This window comes from Hoplias malabaricus, chromosome 7 (genome assembly GCF_029633855.1).
Source record: "Hoplias malabaricus isolate fHopMal1 chromosome 7, fHopMal1.hap1, whole genome shotgun sequence".
Lineage (NCBI taxonomy): Eukaryota > Metazoa > Chordata > Actinopteri > Characiformes > Erythrinidae > Hoplias > Hoplias malabaricus.
In genome coordinates, this window is record NC_089806.1 from 26,299,784 (window position 1) to 26,327,081 (window position 27,298).

The 27,298-nt window shown below is 37.9% G+C and overlaps 1 protein-coding gene across 2 annotated transcripts in view; it reads left to right on the top strand.

Moving 5' to 3' along the window:
- The window catches only part of fam49a (family with sequence similarity 49 member A), a 37,406-nt gene extending 12,920 nt beyond the window's left edge, over positions 1-24,486 (top strand). The window contains exons 2-12 of one of the 2 annotated variants that reach the window (XM_066677374.1): positions 10,365-10,419; positions 15,913-15,992; positions 18,562-18,683; positions 19,075-19,180; positions 19,274-19,410; positions 20,337-20,414; positions 20,499-20,615; positions 21,050-21,129; positions 21,347-21,473; positions 21,642-21,712; positions 22,853-24,485. In XM_066677374.1, the coding sequence (XP_066533471.1) occupies positions 15,923-15,992; positions 18,562-18,683; positions 19,075-19,180; positions 19,274-19,410; positions 20,337-20,414; positions 20,499-20,615; positions 21,050-21,129; positions 21,347-21,473; positions 21,642-21,712; positions 22,853-22,916 (972 nt within the window). In that variant the 5' untranslated portion in view covers positions 10,365-10,419; positions 15,913-15,922 and the 3' untranslated portion in view covers positions 22,917-24,485. Of the gene's footprint in view, positions 1-10,364; positions 10,420-15,912; positions 15,993-16,384; positions 16,465-18,561; positions 18,684-19,074; positions 19,181-19,273; positions 19,411-20,336; positions 20,415-20,498; positions 20,616-21,049; positions 21,130-21,346; positions 21,474-21,641; positions 21,713-22,852 lie in introns of both variants that reach the window. The other variant, XM_066677373.1, reaches the window with a different exon arrangement.
- Positions 24,487-27,298: the final 2,812 nt, after the last annotated feature.

A 27,298-nucleotide genomic window follows, 5' to 3' on the forward strand; every position in this document is an offset into this window, starting at 1 on the left:
GATGTCTTACATGACTGACTGCCAGATATGCAGAATCCAGGGTCCTAATACCTAAGTGGGTTAATTTCAGCTTATGAGCCACTAGCTTTTGTCTACTTTTTTTAATATTTGCTTGTGCTTAAAGCAATCTAGAAGTCTCATAACTGTTTTTAATATCACATTTCCACAGGATTATTTATCAATTCCATTTCCTCTGGTCATCTCTTGTGTTAAAAAGAAAAAGAAACATTGTAGCTTATTTTTGTATTAATTGTCATCCTTGGCTTGCTACCAGACCAGACCAGGAGGTGGATGCTCTGTAGAAATACACAGTTGGACACATTCAGACTTCATCGATTATATTGTCGCTCAGTACAGAGTTGTTTGTGTTACTGTCCTACTGTTTTATTTGCTTGCGCTATGCCTTGTGTTCCGATTTCCACCCGCAGTTGTTGACTCTTGGGACTTCTGAGTTTTGCAGTTCATTGAATCTCCATGCTGCCTAACCTCTGGTTGAACTCTGAAGAGTGGCTTTGTTAAGAGCTCCTTGAATGGCTGATGTGTTGCACTTATGCCTAAAATGCTTTGCCACTACCTAGATTTTGCAGATAGCAAATAGATATCTTTATTTTAATAGAACGTGCATGTCACTGTTGTTCGATGGAAAATATGTAGTAAAAAATTATATATAATTTTTCCTATGAAAGTTAAGAAGGTTCTTTCTTTCTCCTATAAAGTTACTCTTTTGGAGATGCATGTTTTCTTTGAACAGCAAAAATATGTAGGGTCATTTATGGTGGATCTACTGAGACCAGAGCCTATGTTGTTTAAAATCACCCCTTCCAATAGAAAATTGGGACTGAGCATAGAAATTTGATTCCACAAACTGTGTGAAATAGAAGATGAGTTCAGCAGAGATATGACATGATTTATATTGAACACGCATACCAGTGCCCAGAGGAGCTGTGATTTTATTTTATATATTTATTTATTTTTTTAAACAATGTGGTCAATTTTCTCTTTGGGAACAGATCACCATCTGCTGCTTCACAATGGGCTCTCTCACTAAGTCTGACCATCCATCTGCAGCACGTGGAATGACGAAGTCCACTTTCTCCATCTACTGGTCACTCACAGTAGTTTCCATTTCATTTTTGATTGACAAGATCTTGTTCAGTTCTTAGTTTAGTCTCTAGTCTTGATGTCTGAATAATTACATAGGCAGTACTTAGAAGTGAAAGGATATAGCCTTGTGAAAACAGGGCAGTGGATTCGTTTGCGATGAATATTGTATGCTGACGGTTTGGCCAGAGTTGTTTGAAGAGCCCATCTGCCTTTTCCATACATCCAGCCTGGTTTTAGAAGTAGCAGCTGTCTGGCTGTCTGATATCTACAGCCATAACCTGACAAGAAATGGTCATTTTCTTGACCTAAACCAAGTGAGAAGTAAGCATATTGGAGTTTCTGGCTTTATTAAATCTGCATTTCTTGACCTGACCACATGCATCCCTTTTTGAAGAATTGGGGAATTCATTAAAAGGATTTTCAGTTTCTGTTGTGATTTTGGTCAGGCACTTGGGAAGCCCCCTTTTTTTCCCAGATAACAAGTAATTGTCATGCTTTTTATTATTTGTCAAATGTAGTAATTTAATAATTAGGTGATTACTGACTGCATTTAATGTTGACGGCACTGATTAAACAAATGACCCATAGACAACAAAAAAATCCACAATTTTTTAAATTTATTTTTTTAGTTATTATTTTGTTTTATGTATATAATGTGTCATTTGCTTTTTATATATTTACCTTAATTTCCATGGCTGTAAGGAATAGTCTTTTGTTTATTATGTGTTAGATCTTCCAGTGAGACAGCAGATAATTAGCTATAGATCACAACCACACACAAACATGCACAGTTTTTCTGGACTCGATTGTTAAAGATGGAGTGCTGCATATGGTGGTCGGAGCTGTAGCTATCTCTACTTTGGATGGAGAGAAAACAGGGGGAGAAGGAGGAGTTGGAGAGAAATGTTCAGTTTTAGCATTTAAACATGTTTATGAGGCTAATATTGGCATTATTGGTCAGCCTCTTATCTGAATGTTGTATTCCATCTTAAAAAGGTGATTATGCGAGACTGAATATAGCTTTTTTTTGTTTGTTTTTGTTCTCCCCCTTCATTTTCTTTGTTGCAAAAGACTTTACACCGTTAATACCACCTTTTTTCTTATTCCTGTTCTTGTAAGTTTTTACCTAACACAAAGGCAGAAAAAACAAACTGTCTGGCTACAGCAAATAATAACATGAATAATGAAATAAAGACATTTAAATATTCTGCATCTGCCAGTAGTTTGGAAAGTGCCTAAAATAACTAGCCTAATAACTTACTATTACATCAGTCTAGTAAATGCTCATGGAAGTAGCAAAGTATATGGATTTTTGAGGAGTTTGGTGTGTTCGCTCCTTATCAGTAAGGGTCCCCCCTGGTTGATCTCGTTTCTCCTACAATCCAAACACATTGTTAGTAGGTACACTGGCTGGGTGAAATTGACCACTGGTGTTTGTGTGTGAGATGAACCGTAGTGTTATTTCGCTCTGTCCAGGGTGTGTTCCTGCTTTATGTTGTCCCTCCTCTACAAAAATAGCTGTTGTTTGCTTTGTGTACCAGCAAATATGGCTGCTGTCACATCAGAAGCTGGATGTTGCACATTGGTGGATGTTGGGAAGACACGATAACGTTCCATAACAAGCAAAGCATTTTGAGTGTCTTGAAAGTGCGGTATAAGTGCTGGTAAGTTGTTAGTGTGTAACAGGGTAAATGCTTTACTTGGATGACAATTACATTTTCAGACTGATACAGACTAACATGAGGATAGAAAATAATTCATTAGATAATATTCAGATTTTTGCTGGCCTTGGGATAAGGGTATTGTGTGCATTAACACTTGTAAAACAGCATAAAAGTGGCAGTGGTAAATGATTGTGTTAAACATGTTTGATTCAAATACCATCAGCCTGTGAAACACTGAATGTCACCTATCCATCCATGGACATGATCATCAGTGGTTTAAAAGGGAAATGGCTAGATTATTACATTGTAATTAGGGATGCATATATTAATTTTTTTTTTCACCTCCCCCAACAGAGTACGAGTTTGTGCATTTTTTGTACTTGCCGATACTGCTACTTACTTAGAATTAAGCATTGTGTAATAGTGTAGTTATTAAAATATTTTTGTTTTATTAAACTTTTGTTTATTTCTGGAACTGTCCATCTTTTATTTAGCATTTTCCCACATTACATTACCAATAATTTGAATTTCCCTCTTGGATCAATAAAGTATCTATAATTATATCTATCTGTCTGTAACATGAGCAACAAGCTCTGGATTTGCATTTGCACAGTGTTGTGCTTCTTTGGTAAGACCATTTCTGTTATATGATAGTGGCTGGGAAGTTCCGCACTTGGAAGAGCTTATAAATAATTGGCAGTCTTTATTTAAGAGCAGTAGCCTGATTGTTGGATCCAATTCAAAATTTGCGAGTGGAGAAAATTGTTTGTTTGAGGAAAAACCACTTCAGGCAAAGAACAGTGCTCTTGCAAACAGGAAAACATGTCCTGGGAGGAAAATTCACTTTGAGTGAAGAAAAATCCAACTTGTTCGAGGACAGTCAAAACTGTGTGGCATACTCGCTGCTCTTGTGTTCTCTCTGCAGTCCGCTTTGCTTGGGTTACCATCAATGATTGTGAAAAAATCTAGATAATTCTAGATCGCAGATATTTTGAATTTGCTCATTAGCACAGCAACATGCACTAGGCACAAAGTATCGAGTGTTGGTATTGGAGTCTTTTTCAAGTAAATGAACATGATATAGGGGAAATACCTGATACCAGTATTGATATTCATGAATGAATGAATATAGCCTGATAAATGGAGAAGCAGTCTAAAGATGTAAGAAAGAGGGGGTTGGGGGAAGAGCATGCATTCTTGAAGAGCATGCAAAACAGGGATGGTTCTGGTTGGCCTGTTCTCTGCAGTGTCTGTAAGTCAGTCAGTTTTTAGTGTGGGCGGGCCGTGTTTTCTCTCTCTCCTGGATGGCATGAGTTGAAGTGAGCGAGAGGAAAAAGTATGCAAATCGGGGGTACCTCCCTGAAATAAGTTTGGAATGTCTAGGAGACCAACCTACAAACTTTGAAATAAGACGACCCAGTCTGTTTGTTTATTTATTTAATTTTTTTTGTGGCCCGTCAAAGTCAGAAAACCTGGAATTCAGCAAGGTGTTCCCGTTTGTCTACCCTTCTGATGTCATAGCAATGCATTCTTAAGTATCCTCCCTTGCAGTACCTGACCCAACTGTGTTAAGAGCACAAATATAGGGTTAAACTGCATGAACTAACACAGAAAAGAAATTATAAGCAGACAAATCAATAGCTTCTGCTCGCTCTCTTCTCAATGCTGCGCCTTCATGAGTGGTTTGAGCAGTGGCTCATTACCATTTCTATAATGCACTGAAATCGCATAAGGTTTCAGCCTGGCTGTAAGAACAGTGCTGGGTTTGGGTTATTCTGACCACAGCATGTCACACCTTTCATTGAGACCCCACTGAACTGTGTTGACTGCTGAAAAATGGTGTAATATCCTAAGTAAAAACCCTGCAAACTACCCAATTTGGATAAAAGTGCTGGGACATCTACTCAGTTCACCTACCGGTGTTTAATGACTGCCCATTCTGAATCCATAGACATTAATATGGAGTTAGCAACACACACACACCACCTCTTTTGCAGCTATAAGAGCTTCCTCTCTTCTGTGAAGGTTTCTACAAGATGGAGTGTGTGTCTGTGGAATTTTTACCTGTTTATCCAGAAGAACATTTGTTAAGGTCAAACACGGACACTGGATGAGGAGGTCTGGTCTGTTATTGTTCATTCCAAAGTTGTTTGAGGTCAGAGCACAGTGTAGGCCAGTCAGGTTCTTCCATACTAAACTTGCCCAAACAGGGGCCTTGCTTTGTGCACTTCTCCTAACTTCTCCTAAATGTTCCCACAAAGGTGGAAGCATACAGCTATCCAAAATATCTTGGTATGCTAAAGAATCAATTTCCTTTTACTGGCATTATTCCACCTCACCAAACTTTTCAGCTGGCAAATTACAGTCAGGCAAGTAATGTTTTTTAACGTCCATCTTATTCCTAGATAGAAAAGTGTGATTTGTCACACCACAGAACAGGTTTTCATCATTCCATCCAATGCTTGGAAGTGTACTTGGTGATGTAAGACTTGCTTGCAGCTGCTCGGCCATAGAAACCCATGCCACGAAATTCCCAGCACACAAAGTTTGTGCTGATGTTTATGCCAGAGGAGGGTTGAAACTTTGCAGAGTCTGCAGTGTGTTGGTGAGTTTTACTCACTGTACGCCTCGGCATTCTGCGACCCTGCTCTGTAACTCTACACGAAGTTGCTGTAATTCCTACACGCTTCCCCTATTCAATAATACTCTCTCACTCAGTTGATTGTGGAATTTCTAGGAGGGAAGTTGTTTCATGAACTGACTTGCCTTGGTGGAATCCTATTACGGTACAGTGCAAATGTGTATAAAGGCAGATTGCTTGATTTTATACCCCTGTGGATTCAAGGATTCAGGGAAACTTTGTCATTCGCATCACATGTGGTACATGGGGTGGAACGAAATTGTGATCTCAAGGACCCAGTTTCATCCAAAGAGCTATAATAATAAATAAATAACATTTAAAATGAATAATATAATAGAACTGAATGAAAATGAATTTAGTAAACGGGAGGTGTGAACTAATTGTATTTGTTCATATAGTGTGTGTTAAAATGTGGAAAAGGGCATAAAATGTCTATTTTACAAGTTACAAGACTAGTTTTAGCAGTTGAAATAAATTGCATAACTATTGCAATGAGTATTAAAGGTCTAAATATGCAGATAGAAAGTCTTTTTAAACACTGATGATAATGTGGTGTACCTTTAGTCATATGAAATGACTAAATTCTCATGCCTAAGCTTGTTCTTTACCTTGACATTTTTTGTAAGTTCTCTGACAATATCAGTATTAGACTAAATGTAGTCACTATTGCCCTTTCAACCTGCGTTGTTACCCATGTAATAAACATGTTTTAATCCATTTAACATTCTAGTCATTTTAAAGTGGTACTGACTTTACACTGCAGACTTGTGGCATTGGCACTTGATGCTTTTAAAGAACAAAATGCAGTCTTTCAGTTGCATGGGCCCTTAACTGAAAATTTTAATGCCAAAGAATTTCTCAGTCACTTGTAGACTGGCTTTTAAACCGCACCACTCCATCTGTCTCGGCACTTGATTCTGCCTGTGCTTTTTTACCCTGACTCCTCTGGCTGCCTTGGAGGAAAGCTTGTCACTCAAATGTGCTTTCCTGTGTAATGACCCTGTTGCTATGGAGACGGTTGTCACGCTACTGGGAGGCAGGAGTTTGCAGGGAAGCTGTGCTATTAATATGTATGTCAGGCAGAGCGTTTAGGAGAGTAATGTCTTATGAAAGACAAATCATCATGGCAAGGCTCAAAGTGAGGTCAAGGGTGAAAAAAAAAAAAAAGAGAGAGAGACAAAAAAAAAAAGCATATTATCTTGCTCTCGAGGGCTCCAAAGTCACCCAGCACTAAATCTACTGAATGAGCACGTTGTTTCTGGGGGAAGAGAATTTGTTTTTTGTGTGCCAAGCTACAATTTCATACACAAAGGAAGGATTCTCATATTACTGCACATGTTTCAATGTTCTGCTTGTCAGGAGCTGTTCAGGTTCAGTGCTGTGATCGTTCACTGGGTAGGATCTGACAGCTGTGGAGAGCTGGGTCCGCGCCTCATCGTTTCAGTTTAATCTCACATGAGCCCATGGCAGACAGAACCTCTCTAGCCCGAATACTATTTCAGAGTGGAGCAGCTTGGGATATTAAGGTCAATGGAAAATTCCACTGCAAATTTTGAAAAACATGTTTATTTCCTGGGAATTTAACTCTTCCTGATTCCAGTACCTGGACCTGGCAATGGGAAATACCACAGATAAAACAGCATCAGCGTCACCATCACATAAAATAACTCTGACCTGGCTGTTCAGCCCTGATACAAGAATATTCAGGATTTACTGCATTGGCAGCTGGGTCTCTGCAGTCCCCTGTGTTTGTAGAACTGGAATGCAGTTACTATAGAAATAGGCAGTATTTTGAGCAATAGAACACAAGAGGGAACACTCTTGTGAATAACCTCAGCTTTGGTTTGATTGCAGGCACAAACCAATTGGGTACCATAGACCATTGTGCTTTTATACAACACTTTTAGAAAATAAAGAAAGAATGAAAGCAACACACCCAGGATGTTTTATGTGGTGTGCTTTAATATTCTCTCTTCCCTCCACCAATTCCTTTAGGGCCTAATGTTGCTGACTAAGCCATAGAATGATTACAGTGCAAGGTTTTTTTTTTTTGTTTTTTTTTTAAATATATATGTCAGATCAGCAAGAATGTATTGTCCCAGGCAGTTTCACAGCTCATCTTTTGTTGAGTTGTGTTCTGTCCATTTCTGGTTAATTCCAGTTTGTTTAATTGTTCCGCTATCATTGCTGTGGAATGAAATGCTTGCTTAGGGGCAACAACAGATTGGAATTTGGTGTCATTCTGCTTGATTTTTTTATTTATTTATTTTTTTCCCCCTTCTCCTCTTCTCTCCCCCCTTCTCTTCAGAATCTGACCACACAGACAGCATCCCAAATATTATTTTAAGTATTTAATGTGTCCACATTTCTGGTTTGTATATTAAAGTATAATATTAAAGCAAATAATGGTATATTATTATATAACATTTCCATGTCAAAATCTGACTGCTTTCTAAATGACCTTTGGTGTTGAATATTTTATTGTAATTGAGATATGTTCTGTCACACAACATAAAGTTGTTTCTCTGAGTGTACCGTAGATGTCATTAAGCATTTACCAAATGCTGACCAGCTGCATGCAGAATTAGTTATTTTTAACTGCATTTTCTGCAGTGCAGTGAAGGGAACCAGTAGAAGATTAAGTATTACTTTATTAATCCCCTTGGGCAAATTAAGTCTCTGCATTTAACCCATCTGTGGTAGAACACACACACACACACATACAGGCTATTTAACACTAAACCTACACCTAACACTAACCTCAGTAACCAAAATAAATGTTTGCCCTCTTTTTGGTTTTCACATTAAGGTATTACTGTTTGTAAAAAGAAACCTTAGAAGTTGAGGACCACCAAGATGTTCTCACAATACCACAAAATGTGAGAGAGATCTCTACATGCGAGGACATCTGGTTCTGACAAATATAAAAAAAAAACCACACACACACACACACACACACAAATAAGCAATTTCTTTAGCACACTAGGGGCAGTGAGCCACACACATGGTGCAGCAGGCTGCCAGGCTTAGTGCCTGGGCAGCAGTTGGGGCTTAGTTGTTTTTCTCAACCATGGATATTGAAGGAGGAGAAAGCACAGATCCTTCACTCCCATTTCCCCTATTATTCCTGCAGGTCCTGGATTTAGAACTGGCCTCCTTCCAGCCCCCAGACAGCTTCTCTGTGGATGGCTGAATACCCTTTAACTGTTTTTAAATTGTGGCACTCCTGGTGCTTTTTGTGTGTTCCAGTTTTTCAAACTCGGTAAAACAAAATATTAGGAACAATTTGTGTTTTGTATTGTGTGATATATATATATATATATATATATATATATATATATATATATATATATATATATATATATATATATATATATATTTTTTTTTTTTTTTTCCCCACCATTCCATGTGTTACTTTTTATTCTGCTTACTGTTCACTTACAAAAATGTGATTGCCTGTTGTTGTGAAGTGTGTGTGGAGGCCCTGTGTAGAGGTGTGAGGAAGGAGGGTCGCTTGTGCATTTGAGAGCCACATGGCCATATAAGGCTGAATGGCTTTATGGCCAGGTCCCTGTGGGGTCTGTCCATTCCTCTCCATCGCGGGCTCTTCTCACGCAGATGAGCTGTGGTGGACACTAGGATTGCTGTGAGCTTCTCGGGAGAGGGGGAGTGGGAGGGGGGAGGTCTATGAGCACTGACAGATGGAAGTCGAAGTGGAGTGAAAGAGCTGCCTTTTATCTCCCAATCTCATCTTTCCACATTTGTTAATGCTGTTGGTTTGCAGCCATCCATCAAGGTGAAAGAGTCCAATAGATTAATTGGGATAGTTGGCCATAGTCTGCAGTGGGGGGGGAATCACAGCTTGAATGCTCTGGAGCCAGAACGCTGTCTAGAGAGAGCGTAAGTACCACCGCATGCCGTTGACAAAGGAAGTGGGCTTGTTTGGAGAGGGGCAGGATAGTAAGGCCAGCACGTGTTGATGCTGAGCAGGCTGTTTGTCGACAGGATCCTAGTGAGGTGTTTTTCTTTTTCTCCCTGTTGGGGTTATTCCTGTACAGATCTGGATCTCTTCTGATGGGCAGATGGAATTAAGAATGTTTGTCTTTCATGTTGTTGTTGTTGTTGTTGTTTATATTCTGTTCCTCAGGTCAGTCCTTGGTAAGTTTAACATTTTTATTTTTCCTGAGTTAGGGCTGTTGTATATATCTGGATTTATGATGCCTTTAGAGAATTTTGTAGCCACTGGAAAACTGGTTTGAGACATTTTTAAATGCATTTTGATATCACTTTTTCAGATTAATTTTATCCTTTCTTTAACATGTTCTCAATTTGTTTATGGACTTCACCTTTTCAACCGAGGTTAATTCCTAGTTGTTGGTATAAAAAAAAAAATATTTCAAGACATTTGTAGTTATTTTGATTATTGTTATTATCATTCCTATTATTTGTAGTAAAAAGGGTCTGACCTGGTTAGCTAGCATCCAACAGCCTTAGGCCTGTAGAGTCTGCAATACCTTGTTGCTGTATGTAATTATTTAATTTTACTGAGCATATTCATGTGGGGTTGTAAAAACATGAGTCCTGACAGTGTCCTGAGGGAAATGGTGACCATGTCTGACCAATCATGCCTTACAGAATGGGTTTGAATTGCTATTAGCAGCATTCACTGGAGCCTAGCGTCACTCAATATTTAATACCCCAGTTAACATGGAACAGCTGAGAAATGTGATCACTGTTCATCAGATTATGATTAAGTGATTATGATTAGAGCTTGTACAATTGGGACATTCCTCTTTGTCTGTGAAAAGGCATTTGAATTCCATTGTTCAGGGCAGTGTGTGTGTGTGTAAGATTTCTATCATTTTACTTAGATAAAATGATACTGTTTATAAAACATTTAACTTGCTACTGGGTTAAGACTAAATATTCCTTTATATATTTTTTTTCTTTTTTAGAAATTAAGAACAAGCGGATGATCTAAAAGGACACACAAGTTCTCCTCCAGATAAGGTACAGTTGAAATTTGATGAAAAAATTCCTGTCTATTTTTTTGTTTCTGTAAAATTGCATTATTTTATATTTTGTTTTTGCTAACTTTGTGAAAATAGTCAGTGAAGATGTCCAGTCAAAAAGGATGATATCCACAATAAGAATGAGATTCAGGAAAAAAATCTGCATGACTTTATGAAGTATACTCTTGTGCTGTGGCTATATTTTTGCTAGTGTTGGAGTTTGGATATGTTGCTTTTGTTTATATATAAGTACACTGCGTATTGATATAAGGGTGGCTCTAGGTGTGCCACTCCAGATTTAAAACCTAATGTAATGAAGTATTTCAGAATGGCACTTTCCCATCTATTACTTTGTAGAAGTCAGAGACCACACTTCATATATTTGATTTCTGAAATAGCCATTAAGCCCAAACTTTTCATTGTTAAAGAGATATTTCTGAGAAGATAGTGTATAAAGGAGAAGTGAAAAGGCAGGAGTTTCTTAACCAACAGTTAAGTAAAATAATTGTAATAACCATGCAAAATCACCAAAACAATCATCACCTTTGAGATTAACAATACAGAAATGAAGCTCCACTCTTGATCAATCCACTAGGTTTTCTGTCCAAAGACAAATCAACACTGTGGATCTGAAAGGGTTTGTAGCTGTCAAGATGTCTGACACTGAGGAATAGAAATAGACAAGAAGGAGGACAATTTGCACCAAATGCCAAAACTGGATATCTGAGAGGAAGCTCTGATGAGGCTACATGTATAAAATAACTCTTAACAAACTAACTTTAGTAAAGCCAAAGTGTGGACCAACAATACTTTGTGGAAGTTGACCGTCCTTTTAGAGACAATGTAATATTGTGTGAAAAAAAAAAAAGGTTAAACTGCTAGCTGTTTTTTAATTATATATTTTGGTTGGTCTTTTACAATGTCAACATTGTAGTTCAACAAGTCAGCACATTTACCTCCTGTTTGCATCAACTCCTACTGCCTCCATTCTGCTGTGAAGAAAATAAACACTGTCAAGTGTTTCTAGGCTGAACCCCATCTCAGACACTTTCTCAGTTATTTTTTTTCTACTGCCCCAGTAAATTGATTGTTTATTCAGCCCAAATGAGAATCCTATAGTGCAAGTGATTGTAGTTTTGTTATAGCACAGTGGGATGCAAATGGAAGACATTTGCCTGGATTCTGTAATTGAACATTTCACATATTGAAGGTTTTAAATGTAATTATTGTAGACATAGTAATAATGTCTGCCTTTTGTGTTCATGGTTAAAACTAGCATCTGATTACCAGATATGGCAAAAGGGAAGTATTTATTAAATGGATTTCATTCCATTTGCTTGTCTTCTTTAATCATCTCAGACCAGCCTCAGGGGTGCCAGGGCAATTGAAACAAAATTCTGGGAAGAATCTTTCTTGACCTGAATTTGCCACCTCTGCTGATTGCCGTTTTAGTTTGATGTAAATTTAAATTGATATTGATCATCTGTAGATTAATTTCAATTTGGCATTATTCCCTTATGTTAGGCTATGTTCACACAGCAGGTAAAAGTGGCCCAAATCTGATCTGTTTTGTCGTATGTGACAAAGATGTGTCATTTTTTGGGGGGGGAACGAAAAACGTGTGAAACTCCTTTATCCAGTGGATATTTGTATAACTTTTTTTTTCCTGTATGTAGCTGTATAAATATGGATTATGGAAATATTACACTCATGTCTGCACTCATCTAGTTCTCTTTGGAGATGACATGTTCGTGGGAGACCTGGGAAATTTGCGCTTAGAGTTTTATAATATATATGAATATATATATTTATATATATAAAATTATAAATGATAAATGTTACACAACTCTGAGTTAATGAACGGGATTTTCCTGGTCATTCTTGTCTTACTTTGAGCCAGTAAAAGAGAAGGGTGTTCCCTGTTTTGGGCGTTCTTGTCTGACTAGTAGCCAATTAAAGAAACAAGAGCATTTCTGTCATGGGTGTTCATGTCTTAGGAATATGAGACTTTTTGTTTTTAATTAGTTTTAATTTAAATTTAATTCAGTTGTGCTTAGATTTGAATTGGAATTGAGCTCAGCAATTTAATGCTATTTCTGGTATTTTTACAAAAATGATAAATATCTAAAAGTTGAAATGGAAATGTTAAGATTTAACACAATTAGAAGCTTTTAATAGCTTTTTTGGGGATGGGGTTGTTTTGGGACTTGCCATGCTGAAAGAGAATATTGTCACTGTCCAAAGGGGAAAAAAAAGAAAAGAATACATTCAGGTGAAGGAAGAAATCATCTTAAATTTCAAAGGTAATCAGTGTAAAATGCTTTTATTTCAAGTAATTTGGGAGCATTTATATTGGTCCATTCATCATTACATTTTTACACAATGTGAAGGACAGCTGCTTGTTCAAATGATGTAAACTAAAAATGGGCAAACATGAAGATACATGTTTTTTTTTTTGTTGGGGATTATATGTGGAAGTGTCACGTGCTTTCCAAACAAGAACAGCTACTTCCTAGGTTTAGCTCACCAGACTTATCAACAGTTAACATCCAGAAAGTCTGTGTTCCGCTTCAAAACCAGGAAGAATGTTTTCTTCATCTTTGGCAATCTTAAAGCAAGCCTTCCCTTAGTATTCCAGGAGCAAATAATGAGGGCAATTATGAGTAAAATTGTCGTTTAGATCCTCAAACAAATCAGTCATCTGGTTCTTTTGTCATACTAATAGTTTCTCTGTCAGCACAATCCTTCTGTCTCCAAAAAAGTAACTATATGGGTTTCTAAGTTTCAGTGTAACTGTGACAAGATACTATTTCAAAGTAATTTTGTAGTATTCTATTGCTCCATTTGTCACAGAACTGATGGAATGGAAACTGCAATAATTTGTTTTCAAAAAGAGATGCATTTATACAGTTTGCATCTGCTATGACATTATAAAGTTTCAGTACAGTAAGCAAACAACACAACTCACGTTTCAGTCCAATCTTGTTCTAGATTAGGGCTTGTAATTTTGTATTGGTCATCAATGGACTCAGGAGGCTTTTGACGGGATGTTTTTAGAATTAGAATCACTATTGGCCACTGCTTGCACACAGAGGAATTTGTTCTCCACATTTAACCCAGTCGGTGCAGTGAAACGCACTTTTACACACACACTAGTGAACACTTGGGGGCAGTGAGTACACATGCCCAGAGCAGTGGGCAGCCATAGCCACAGCGCCCAGGGAGCAGTTGGGGGTTCGGCACCTTGCTCAAGGGCCCTTCAGTCATGAACTGCCAGCTCTGGGGATCGAACAGGCAAACTTCCAATTACAAGCTCAGTTCCCTAACTGTTCTCAGTCCAGCAGTGACATTGAGGGCTTTAAAAACTCCAGATGCACCACTGTGTCTAATCCACTCGTACTATCGGAACACATACCAACACACAACCAAATAATACCTACTCTGTGGTGGTCTTGTGAGGGTCCTGACCATCATAACACACTGAACCCCAGCTACTTTTCTTATTCGTATACTGTTTTGGACCTTGCCTCACCAAGACAGTTCGGACACCCCTGGCCTAGTTACACAAAACAGGAAGTTGTTTTGAATAACAACCCCTCACCAACTTTCCACGTCCTCAGATGTATCACACGAATAACACCTAATGAACCATTTAAACACACTGGAATTCCATGACCATTAGTAGCTTGATAGCTCCAGTGACCATATGAAGGGCATATTGTGAATGCTGTCAGACTCGAGGAACACGTTTAAGATTAATAGCCCTCACGAACAACCTGCCATGGTCTTTCATTCCACATGCTCACCTCATTAAAGACAGGTCAAGTACTTGAGGCTTGTGCGTGTTTTCATTCATGGGCACGCTTGATTATAAGCACGCCTTTCAACATGAGTGTGTCTGGTTTTGGCTGAATGTCCACATGTGTCCTAGAACACATTTGCCCTGCTCAGCATGGCACCTTTACACTTCCTTTAGTGTAACTAATAGACCTTGATTGCAGGGTCTGCTAGTCTAACAGACACAGGGCTTTTTAAATTCACAGACATGTTTGGTCTGTAATGCTTTCTCACTTGTTTTGCAGAGTTGTTCTGGCAGCTGGAGTAGCAAAGGTGTGACAGGAAGTGTTTTTGAATCTGCAGCGCCCATTGTAACATGGTTAACCACAAACAAAAGAAATACTGTTATCTTCACATCCTCTTTTGCAAACGTGCACCTTCAGTGTCAAATTCATCAAATGTCCCCCTCTCTACAGATCAGCCGTTTTTCCTCTTTCCATCTCATAATTCAGTTTTATACACACGCTTTCACGTGTTCATTCTGCTGAGTAAAAATGCTGTAAATCACCTGAACTTTCAGCTTCATAACAATACATCTAGCAGGTTTCCTCAGCATGAACACTGTGCAAATATCAGAGACCATTATTTTCGTGTCATATAGCATGAGGGGAAAAAACACGCCAGAACACAATTATCATCAAGAATGAAATAAATATCAGTGTTTAGTATATGTCCAGACTTTTTCCTTTATTTCAGCTTTTTTTCCGGTTCTATAATTAATGCTAGTTGGACTCACTTTACAAGTAAGTACATGTAAATTACACATCCTTTCAGACCCACAGAGTTGAGATTCTCGCAGTATAAAGCATATCTTGAAACACGTGTATATTTTTTTTAATTTCTTTATTTTGTTTTCCAACCTACTGTTTTTTTTGTACTGTTTTTCTGATTGTGAATTTTGATGGTCTAGCAGGTCCTGCACACTTGTGGTCTCTGACTTTTGCACTTTGTTACTTGTACTACATCAACTCAACTTCAAATGACTGAATTGTAATTTAATTGTAAATTTAGACCTGCAGAACTGGTCCATACGTTCCATTTAGTCTGTACAGTGTAGTGTACACGTTTTCATGTTTACCATAATGAATAACCCCAAATAATGATATTACCAAACTGTATGTGATCCAGTTAAATTTTGATCAGCAGTATCAACATTGGTAATCATAGGTTTCAATTTAGTAGTATAGCTATTGAGCACTGGAAAATACATGTAACTTAGCTGTACAACATTATTATGTATTACTTGGCAGTGGTGCCCTCTACTGGACTACTAAATGTTTACACCCACTAATTCAGACTTGTCAATTATAATCTTATATTCAAAAGTCTTGTTTACTAGGATGTAACATGGTACTATTCAAAAATACTGGGAAATATGGTAATGTTTACATCACATCACATTTTGTTTTTATAATCATAAATTCATATCATTCATAAATATTGATAGTATTTTTATATGTGGGTCTAACCGGTTTTATATGGGTTACAAGGTATGAAACCTACAAAAATCTCCAAATACTTTATTCAGCCAAATCCCCGTCATATGTGAGTGTAATATTCAATGGTGGCGGCTTTGTTTATATGCTGTTGGAAATTTATTTTGTTTTGTATTTGTTTCATTTATTTATTTTTTTATCATTTATATCTTGATCAGGTTTGCTGGAATGGGTAATCTTCTAAAAGTCCTTACAAGAGAAATAGAGAACTATCCACATTTTTTCCTGGACTTTGAAAGTAAGTTGGAGTGGAGGTGGAGTCAGAGGATGAAGCATTTAACCACTGATCTGTTTCCTCCACAGATGGAAAAACTGGACTGCCCCATCTGAACACTCTTATGGCAGACATTACCTCTCTGTTTTTCTTGGTTAACACTGGTGGAATAAAAATAACAAATCCATACATTTTTTTTATACTGCAGAATATCCCACTGTCTCAGTTCTCAAATTCAGGGGTTCAGTTCAGGACCAGGTGTTCACCAAGAAAAATGCAGTTTAATGTGAGCCTGGCGCTTCTGCGGCATTGAGCTCAGACCAAAATAACCCTGTGATTTTTACTGTTCATGACATGCAACACCTCTCTCTCTTTCTCTTTATTTTTCTCTGTCTCCTCTTGCTCTTCTTTTCCAGAAACCAAATGGGGAATCTTTTAAAAGTGCTCACTTGCACAGAACTTGATCAGGGGCCAAACTTTTTCCTTGACTTTGAAAGTGAGCAGAGCTTTTGCCTGGCTGGGTCTCTGTGTCCTTCCCACTGCCTACTAACACTCTGCATGTGTCAATGTTCCAGTTGTGTGTAGCTGTGTGTAAATCTGCTCATCACAGTGCAAACGTGCATTAACATGCTTTCACATATAATGCCCTATCCAGCCATTCATACTAATGTTTAATCTTAAGAAGTAATTTTTGTTGAAATTTTAGTTTTATATGTTGGCTCTTTTCAAATTCTTGTAAATTCCTATGGGAAAAAAATATTTGAAAAGGTTGTTGGATTTTCCAAGGGCATTTGCATATGCAAATACTTTTTACCCCCTTCAAATTCAAAGATTGCAAACTAGTTCAGCTGTTCTGTGGTTTTGCAAGTGTTTTTTCACATGCAAATTCTTATAGTCCAGTACAAAAGATAAATGCAAACGTCCTTGCACTAATGCCTTTTGAGCATTAGTGGGTTTTTTTTTGTTTTTTTTTGGCTGCTTCATATAATGAATGAGCAGCTCATTGATTTGTGACTAACAGTTTGTCTTTAATCTGCTGATAACTGGCTGTATGTACTGTAATGCACGGCTGAATCTGCACAATGATGCGCTCATTACGTATCTACAGATCTTGTCCCCCCCTCCCCCTTTTCAGTTTGCATGGCATCTTTTATCAAGTCCTTTTTTTTTCTAAAATCCCCAACCTACCAAGCCTTTAACTCCTAACACTAATGCAGGTGCCAGTCATATTTGTTAGATGTGGTGTTGATTTCTTTTCCGCTTTAATTTTGTATTCAGAAAATACTGAGTGGATGAGGCCATATTTCTAGACCAAGGGTCTTGAACCCTAGAGGGTCAGTGTCCAACACAGTTTAATGATTCTCTGTCCCAAATACATGATTGAATACATCTGTAAATTCCCTGTTGCCAGATTTAGCACATCTGTATGCACAGATGGGAGTAATGTATGTGGGAACTGTGGGTTGTTTTTTAAAAAATATTTTTACAAACCTGTTTGGACAGACGGAGCTAATCAGACATATCGAATCATTACAATACCTGCTGTGGTAACTGTGGTGATCGTGATGGTCTTTGTGCCAGACTAGTCCTCCTGACATCATAGAGGCAGCTCCATTGTTTACATTTTGCAAGTAATGCAGGAAGTTAATATTAATGTTGTTTTTGGAACCTGCATCCATTCCCATTCATTTTAAATGCAATGTATATGTGCAAAAATATATTTCTCTTATTTTTGTCACAAATTCTGAATTCGGTTTATGACCTTCAGGGCCACTGCAAATTCTCCCCTGTATGGGGAGGTGGGGTAATTTTAAATATTATCTTTTGTTTCTTGGTAACTTTAGTCTCATGCAAATCTGCCCTGTTGGCTGTTTTTGCCGACTGCACGCTCCAGTAGCAGCTATTCCAGGCTATAAAACTGACTGTAGAAATAACCCAAAGTTACCTTACTCTTATGCACATTTTCTTGTAAATGATGAGTTCCATCCTATCCCATAGAAAATGTGTTTTAATTACTTTCTTTAAGTCCTTTTGTTTATTGACCTGGCAGGTATTGTCATATTTTATGTGACTCCAAAACCAAGACAAACAAAGACAGCTGGCTGGAAGGTTTCCTAAATTAAACATTGATTAAATTAAAATAATCAACCTGTATGGAACATCTTTTATAAATAAAGTTGCTACTTCAGTTTCTTATACTTTACATTGAGATGTTTTAACATGTAATCAGTCAGCAACATTAGAATATAATGTTGTATAATTAATTCACCTCAGCTCCCATGTAAAAAGAATTCTGCCGGAACATTCCTTTTCTGAAAACTGAAACTACCAAACTGGACACTGGCTCTCCTGGACCAGAGCTGGATAACCTTGATCTAGAAACATATATTTACTTAACAGAAGCCAAACGGAATGTAGCACATTAATATTAAGTAAGTTAGAATTTCTAAACCAATATTACAGAAGATTCATGAAAAAAAAAATACAAATAAATGCAGTTTTGTTTGTTTATTTGAATGATATTCAGCTTATTACCTTCTGATAATTGCATGTCAGTCTGTCTTAACTATTTGCCCGTGTGTGTGTATATTAGACGCACAGCCAACAGACTGTGAGCGAGACGTGTGGAACCAAGTGAACGCCGTGCTCCAGGAATCTGAGAGCATTCTGTCAGGCTTGCAGGCTTACAAAGGAGCAGGACAAGAAATACGAGATGTACGTCTAAAACACACACACACGCAGATGTATGGATGTGGATTCTACTTCTCTAAACAAAGTGTTGTTGAAATATTAATTAGTATTAGACAAAATCTGAAACTAAGACAACAGTTCCTTCGCAGACTGAACATTTTCATACATTAATCATATCATAATCACAGTCAATTGACTGCCTGTATTGCCATTAACAAGCATTAAATCAATAAGTTAACAGTGAGACTAAAGGGAGATTTTGAAGGAATATAATTAGGCTTATAATATCTGTAATGGATGATAAAATGCTATTCTATTTATGGCAAACGGAATTGAGATTTCAATACTGAGTTGATGATGAATTGATATAGGAGGTCTTTTTAAAGCTATCCCTTCTTTTTTCATTTGTTTTAAGGCGATACAGAACTCTAATGACTTGCTACTTCAGGAGAGAGCGTGGAACTCTGTGTGTCCTCTTGTCATCCGACTGAAGAAGTTCTACGGCTTCTCACTGAAACTGGGTACATTCACTGCACCTCAGCAATGCCATCTATTCAAACCTGAATCTGAATATGCTACATCCGACTGATGTTTTCATCCTTTCATCCACACAGAGAAAGCACTGAAGAGTTTGTTGGAGTGCCTGACCTGTCCACCGTATACTCCCACTCAGCATCTGGAGAAGGAGCAAGCTCTCGCCAAGCAGTTTGCTGAGATCTTGCATTTCACTCTCCGATTCGATGAACTCAAGGTGCTCCTAACTCTGCGTCCAACACAAAAGCCAGGGGTCAATTGCACAAAACACCTTAAGTTTTCCCCTTAAGTATGACTCTTAAGGCTTAATGTCTCCTTAGCTGAGGGATTTACTTAAGGGTGTGGCACAGTATCCCTTAAAGGTTTCCTTACGTACTAACAGATTTTTATGGGAGAAAAAACATTCTATTGTTTCCATGGAAACCGTTGTTTAGATGCACTCACTGTGTTATCGCCTCTCTTGTACCAGCTCACAGCCTTCAGCAGATGGGCGAGGGTGTTTGAAACTCTGTGAATGATGCGGCACACTGTTGACTTGTGTCCATGAACTACCTCGGCTATTACTGACTGGAAGGATCCCGTAGCATATCATTAACTGCATTGCAGCAAGAAGAGCACAGCTGCGAAGAGTAGCGTGATCCATCACAAGACGATTAAACAAATCATGCATTGACTGCCGATCAAGTGTTTCATTTAAAATTAGCTGCTCATCATTAAGTGTATCCAGTGGGTTGCCCCAGTCGCGAAAAACACTTCTTGGGATTTGTTCATTTATCGCCATTCTCAGCCATGTTGCGGTTAAGACAGTATCAGTATCAGAGGTACCTTAAGAGGTTTTCCTTAATTTGGTTGCCAAGGTGTTCTTGTGCAACGGTTTAATGAACTTTAAGGGATTCCTTAAGGGATAAAACAAATTGTAATTCATAAGTGAACACTTTAAGGAAACCTTAAGGAAAAGACTTGGGGTGTTTTGTGCAACCGATACTAATGGTGTTTTTTTTTTTTTTTTTTTTTTAAGGCCCCAGACATTTAACATCTAGTAACAATTCCAACTGAATATAGAACATTTCAGTACATTGATGGGATTACTCTTTTAAATATAAATAAAAAGATGCTGATGAAAACTTTCTGTTGCTTGTTTAGATGAGAATTCCCGCCATCCAGAATGACTTCAGCTACTACAGAAGGACAATCAGCCGGAACCGAATAAATAACATGAACGTAAGGCTTTTAAAAGTAATGTAATTCTCTTGCTAATCTTAATGGAGTCAATGCATTCAGTTGGACTTTTCCTCCGTTTTGTAGTTGGACATTGAAAATGAAGTCAACAATGAGATGGCAAACAGAATGTCTCTGTTCTACGCTGAGGCCACACCGATGCTGAAAACTCTTAGTACAGCAACAACAAACTTTGTGTCAGAGGTAATGCACTGCACTGAATCATATTTTTCTCAGTCGTGTGAAGTTTGATTCTTGGAGGGCCACTGCAGACATTAGTGATTGGGATCTTTCAACCAGATTTAGTTTATCACCACTGTTCTGGCCAATTAAATTAGCATCTGCAGTATATGTGCATAAATATTAGTACATCTGTTTCATGGGTCCTGGACATGTTTTATGGTCACCTTGTGAATCTATGCATTCTTAACAAATGATAAGGTTTCCAAATGTTCCTTTAGCATTTTCGTAGTAGGCTCGCTGGTAACATATGTACAAATATTTAAGATTATCATTGTATCAATTATCATTGTTTTAGGGGAAATTTATGAGAAAATACTGAATCCTGTTTTGCATATGGAGCATAACTCTTCCTTTTTTTTTCTTTTTTTTTCCCTTTCTCCTTCCCCCTCCTGTAGAATAAGACGTTGCCCCTGGAGAACACCACAGACTGTCTGAGCACTATGGCCAGTGTGTGCAAGGTCATGCTAGAGACACCGTGAGTACCTTGCTAACTTTCCATTTCTCACTGCATTTATTGAATACCTGTATTTGTTTCGGCAGAGCTGGTGGTGGTCTCCAACTGCTCTTCTTGTGTTTAATGTACAGTCAGTGTGTTATTCTGAATAAGGCTCCATGTCCCACTCTAAACATTCTTTAATTGAGAGATTTGTGAACCTCGGAAAGAACTTCACCAAATGGTTTTTCTTTGGTAGAGAGTATACGAGCCGGTTCAACAGTGAAGACACGCTTCTCTTCTGCATGCGGGTGATGGTGGGAGTAATCATTCTCTACGACCATGTGCATCCCAATGGTGCCTTTACCAAGTCCTCAAAAATTGATGTGAGATTCTCTGAGATTCTGATGTGCTAATCTTGACCCTTAACATTTACCCATTTCAGTTAACGGGTGGATATGTTATCTGTCTTTTATTTATATAAATCTGTATTTATGAACTTTTGAACGTGTGATTTCTCATGCCTTTTCTGTGCCCATCATTGTTCCTCACAGATGAAAGGATGCATAAAAGTCCTGAAAGATCAGCCAGCTGATAATGTTGAAGGTCTCCTCAATGCCCTGAAGTAAGTACTTGCTCTGTGCACGCAAACTAACCACACATCATCACTGGACTTATTCACTTTTAGAACATGGGAAACATTTGCCACTGTATATTTAAAGAGCAATGTCCTTGATTTGTCCTTATGGAAACTTTTTTTCAAATATAGAAATTTTAAAAACGTTCACTCTCTAGTCCCTCCCTCCCTATTCACTGTAATGTACAGATACATTATTCATTCGTCTGTAACAGCTTATCCAGTTCAGGGGCACGGTGGGTCCAGAGTCTACCCGGAGGCAGTTACATTTTTGTTCACTACATTCCTGTATAAGGATTTGAAATGGAAATTATGCTGCTTAAACTATGAATGCATTTTAATGCACAATTAATGCATCCTTAATGTCAATGCATTTATTCATGTTATGTTGTCTGTTATGTAGCATTTAGTCTGGCCATTCACTGGATGGTTCAGCCTTGCACCTCTAGTTACTAAATGGTTTGTAGTTTTACTGATGGATGAGGCACAATATGTGGCAACCAGAAGTAGGTAATTTTACAAGTTGTCATTGTCCCAAAGAAAATGTACAAAATCCCAACACTGGAAACATTATTGGATATTAATATAAAGTGATTTTATGCAGAATTATAATTGTCTCATTTACTGTGACAATAAATGAGACAATGCAGTGTTGTAAAAGACTGTTGTGCTTAAATGTCGAAGACAAAATAGACATAACTGATTTTGATATGATAGCAAAAAAAATGTATTCTTAACAAAAACATTGTTTAGAGTAATTTATTACTGCAATGGGATTACTGTAACAAAGGAGTCAAACATTCAGTTTACATTCTTGTATTCACATTAGATGAACACTTATTTGTCTCTTAATGTGTCAATATATATTTTACATTAGAATAAAAGAACAATATTAGATATAACAATTGAATTATAAAATTTAGGTAATACTTTCTTATATATAGTGATTTTAAAGGACACTTTCATTTGTTTTTACATGAAGGATTATAGACAGGAGTATCAGTCATTTATGATAACAGTATATTACAATGATTAATAGCATGTTTTTCTTTTGGGCGATTTAAGAATAAACTTTGACGTATGTGTGTATATATGTATATATATATATTTTTTTCTGCTTTGTTCCAGATTCACGACAAAACATCTGAATGATGAATCCACTCCAAAAAATATCAGAACAATGCTCCAGTAACCTTTTTTATTTTTAAAAGCAAAGAGGATCAATGTACAGACCTCAAAAGATGTATATGTTTACAATTATTTAAGGACTTGATGTTAATACTTGTGTGTATTTACAGCCATTCCCTCCAAGTTACTGCAATGTAAAGCAGATGTACCTTTATTCAAAACTGAACAAATTGCCTATACTGTCTGTCAAAGCACAAATCACACAGCCTTACAAATGCTCATGATATCATTCTCCATGTTGCTTTTGAATCAAAACTTGTGATCACTGTAACCAAAGGGCCTACTGCATTGTGAGGGGAGTGGATTCAAGGCAGGTGTTGTGTGGGGTGCAGTTATGTGATGAGAAGCTAAAAGAAGCGTTCACTGAGAGTAAAAGCTGTTTAATCAATGGTGCTTTTGTCCGGTTTGAGAGGTGAGATGGGTTCAGAAATGGCAGAGAAAGATGTGATGTTACCAAATGTTTGTTTGTTTTGTATTTTATTTACAAATTGTGGTTTGGCAGGTTTTTGTTGTATTCATTTTCTTTGTGTTGTGTGCTTTTCTCGTTTGTGTGCTTCTGTCTCTAACACACATTCATTGCTCATCACCACAGCTTTAAAATTTGAAATAAAAAGACATTTTGAGTATATTTTAAATCGGGGTAACTGGGAGTTTATTTTTTTTTTTTTATTTTTTTTATGCAAATGATACCACAGATGGCACACAATTCTAAAAATGGCAACCAGATGCAACTAAATTTCTTTTAGTCTTTCAAAAATGCAATTAAAAACACAAATCACTTAATTTAAGTCTCTTGAACTGTATTGACAAAAGTACAAAAAAAATGTTTACAGTGTTTACAATGATCAACTTGAGAGTAAATATAAAGAATTTTAGAATTTGAAGCCTGCACTCTACTCCAAAACTTGGGATAAGGGCATCAGCCTGAAATGGACTTAGCTGACCACTGCACAGGTTTCCACTTTCTTTCAGACAACTTAAGATGAAGCTGGATCTAAAGAAATCAGTGTTGTTTCTGTGTAGAATTGATGGAGCTCTGTGCGTATGGTATGGTAGATGGTGAAACACCCCAAATATTTGCAATCTTGTGTGAGAAATGCTCATTTTCAAATTGTTGTCTATTCTTTTATGAAGTTTGGCATAAAGTGGTAAGCACTTTGCTTGCACAGACTATGGATTTGGTCTGAGTCTTCGTTTTAATTCACATGTTAACTAGAGTTAATTCATTCATTGTAACCGCTTATCCAATTCAGGGTCGCGGTGGGTCCAGAGCCTATCTGAAATCATTGGGCACAAGGCAGGAATACACCCTGGAGGGGGCACTAGTCCTTTTACAAGGCAACACATACATTCACTCTCACACACACACACTTTTGAGTCACCAATCCACCTACCAACCGGTGGTTTTGGACCGTGGGAGGAAACCGAAGCACCCGGAGGAAACCCACATGGACACTGGGAGAACACACCACCCTCCTCACAGACAGTCACCCGGAGCAGGACTTGAACCTACAGTCTCCAGGTCCCTGGAGCTGTTTGACTGAGACACTACCTGCTGCAACACTGTGCCGCACTTAACTGGAGTTTTCAAATAAATATTTAAATAATACATTTTCACAGTTACATTGTCCCCTTACTGTTTAAGAAAAAAAAATATTTTCAGTAAATGCTTAATGTAATTTGAAGATGAAGGGCAAATAATTTTTTGGACACTGTAGTCCTGCTTCTACAGATTTGCTGCTAAATACCACACTCCTCCATTGACATTTATGTTTTCTAACACATGAGGGCAGTGTTTTATCTTCTAAGCATATTTATAGCACAGTTCAAATGGAAATGCATCTAACTAAGAACCCGCAGTATATTAATACGTTTGTGTTCGGTGAGGTCTGTAATAAGACACTACTTCGTATCTCTGATTTCTGATACTTTAAGAATTGTGACAGCAGCTTTAGTTTTTGGGCTGCAGTTATGTTCACTGCTGCCGAATTGCGACAGTGATGGATGAATGCAGTGCTAGCCATGTCAGCCGAGGTGCTGTTATAGTCTCCCAAATCACTGCAGAGGAAACTTCACTGCGGAGAAGGCTATGAAAGTGTGAGAACGAAAAGAATGGCATTTGGCAACAGGCTTTTTCTGACAGGAAGTGACAATATTACTATGAGGCACATATTTAACCCGCTGCCTTGTAGAGCTGCACTGTCACTCACTTCCTTTTTGCCAGTTGGGTATGTTTTTTTTCCGTTTTTAACAGTCCCAGACTGCTGAACACTCAGCGTGTCCCAATACGTAGTAGGCTCTCTTGCACCATACTACCTACATATGTAGCTAGGTTAACCACAATTTAAAAACAGCAGTCATGTTTTCTGATGAGCCTTCATATTATAAAACAGCTGAAACCTGTTCTGACACCTAGTGGCTTGGGTGTATTAGAGGTTCTACGCTATAAACCTATTTTAAGTAAGGCCAACCTTGTTTGGGACCTGCACCACAGAGCAACTCGTTCATTCAGGAACTGATTCTTCTTCTGTGAGTTACACTTTATATAATAAAAGAAGTAATAATGAATTTAATAGTGATATTTGGTATATAACACCTACTACATTAACTAAAATGACTTACTGATTTTTAATAATAAAAGACTGACTCCATTATTATTTCCTGCTATTTCTCAAGTATTAATGCAAGAATACTGTTACAGCTAAGCAGAAGCTAATACTTTGCTAGTTAGTCAGGTAAACATAGACTTAAACTGTGATTTTGCACATGTGCTAAATAGGGGCGGGACTCACAGGGCCTCTCACAACAGTATTATACTTTGCCCATATAACAATGATATCACGATACTGTGATTCTGCGGTACTCAGTATATTGCAAGACCGATCTGTACGATACATCACAATCCAATACCATAGCATCTGTGTAAACAAAGAGGATATAATACTTCGTAATAAGCAAATACCAGGAATTATGTATTTATTTGTCATAGTGTCAGTTACACATTTAGAGATATTGAAAGTGGTCAAATTCTTTTGAATTTATTTTTTCATTTCATGACCTAGATGTTAGTGACTACAAATTGAAGAGTTCTTGAGCCCCAAGGCTGTTTTTTTCTGAAACTTGTTTCTTCAGGGGTCTATTTCATCATGTAAAATTTTGAGTTAATACCTCCTCGCATTCTGGGTGACATACCAGAGTTCAAAAGAGGACAAATTGTTGGTGCACGATTTGCTGGCGCATCTGTGACCAAGACAGCTTTGGTGATGTATCAAGAGCCACGGTATCCAGGGTAATGTCAGCATACCACCAAGAAGGAAACACATCTAACAGGATTAACTGTGGACGCAAGAGGAAGCTGTCTGAAAGGGATGTTCAGGTTCTAACCCGGATTGTATCCAAAAAACATAAAACCACGGTTGCCCAAATCACGGCAGAATTAAATGTGCACCTCAACTCTCCTGTTTCCACCAGAACTGTCCGTCGGGAGCTCCACAGGGTCTATATACACGGCCGGGCTGCTATAGCCAAACCTTTGGTCACTCATGCCAAAGCCAAATGTCGGATTCAATGGTGCAAGGAGCGTAAATCTTGGGCTGTGGAAAATGTGAAACATGTATTGTTCTCTGATGAGTCCACCTTTACTGTTTTCCCCACATCCGGGAGAGTTACTGTGTCGAGAAGCCCCAAAGAAGCGTACCACCCAGACTGTTGCATGCCCAGAGTGAAGCATGGGGGTTGATCAGTGATGGTTTGGGCTGCCATATCATGGCATTCCCTTGGCTCAATACTTGTGCTAGATGGGCGCATCACTGCCAAGGACTTCCGAACCATTCTGGAGGACCATGTGCATCCAATGGTTCAAATATTGTATCCTGAAGGCGGTGCCGTGTATCAGGACGACAATGCACCAATACACAGCAAGACTGGTGAAAGATTGGTTTGATGAACATGAAAGTGAAGTTGAACATCTCCCATGGCCTGCACAGTCACCAGATCTAAATATTATTGAGCCACTTTGGGGTGTTTTGGAGGAGTGAGTCAGGAAACGTTTTCCTTCACCAGCATCACGTACTGACCTGGCCACTATCCTGCAAGAAGAATGCAGGATATGCAGAGAATCCCTCTGACCACTGTGCAGGACTTAGGGATGACAGTATATGTCATCCCTAAGACAAACTGACCCTGTATTGACCGGAAAAAGGAGGCCCTACACCATACTAATAAATTATTGTGGTTTCAGTTTCATTGTCCAACCCATGTATTTCACTCAAATATAATTACAAATATTTGCTATAGACCATGTAAATATATTCAGAAATAAATAATAATTGAGATACCACAACAATTATGTTAAGAATTAAATTATGTTTATTTTATTCATATTTT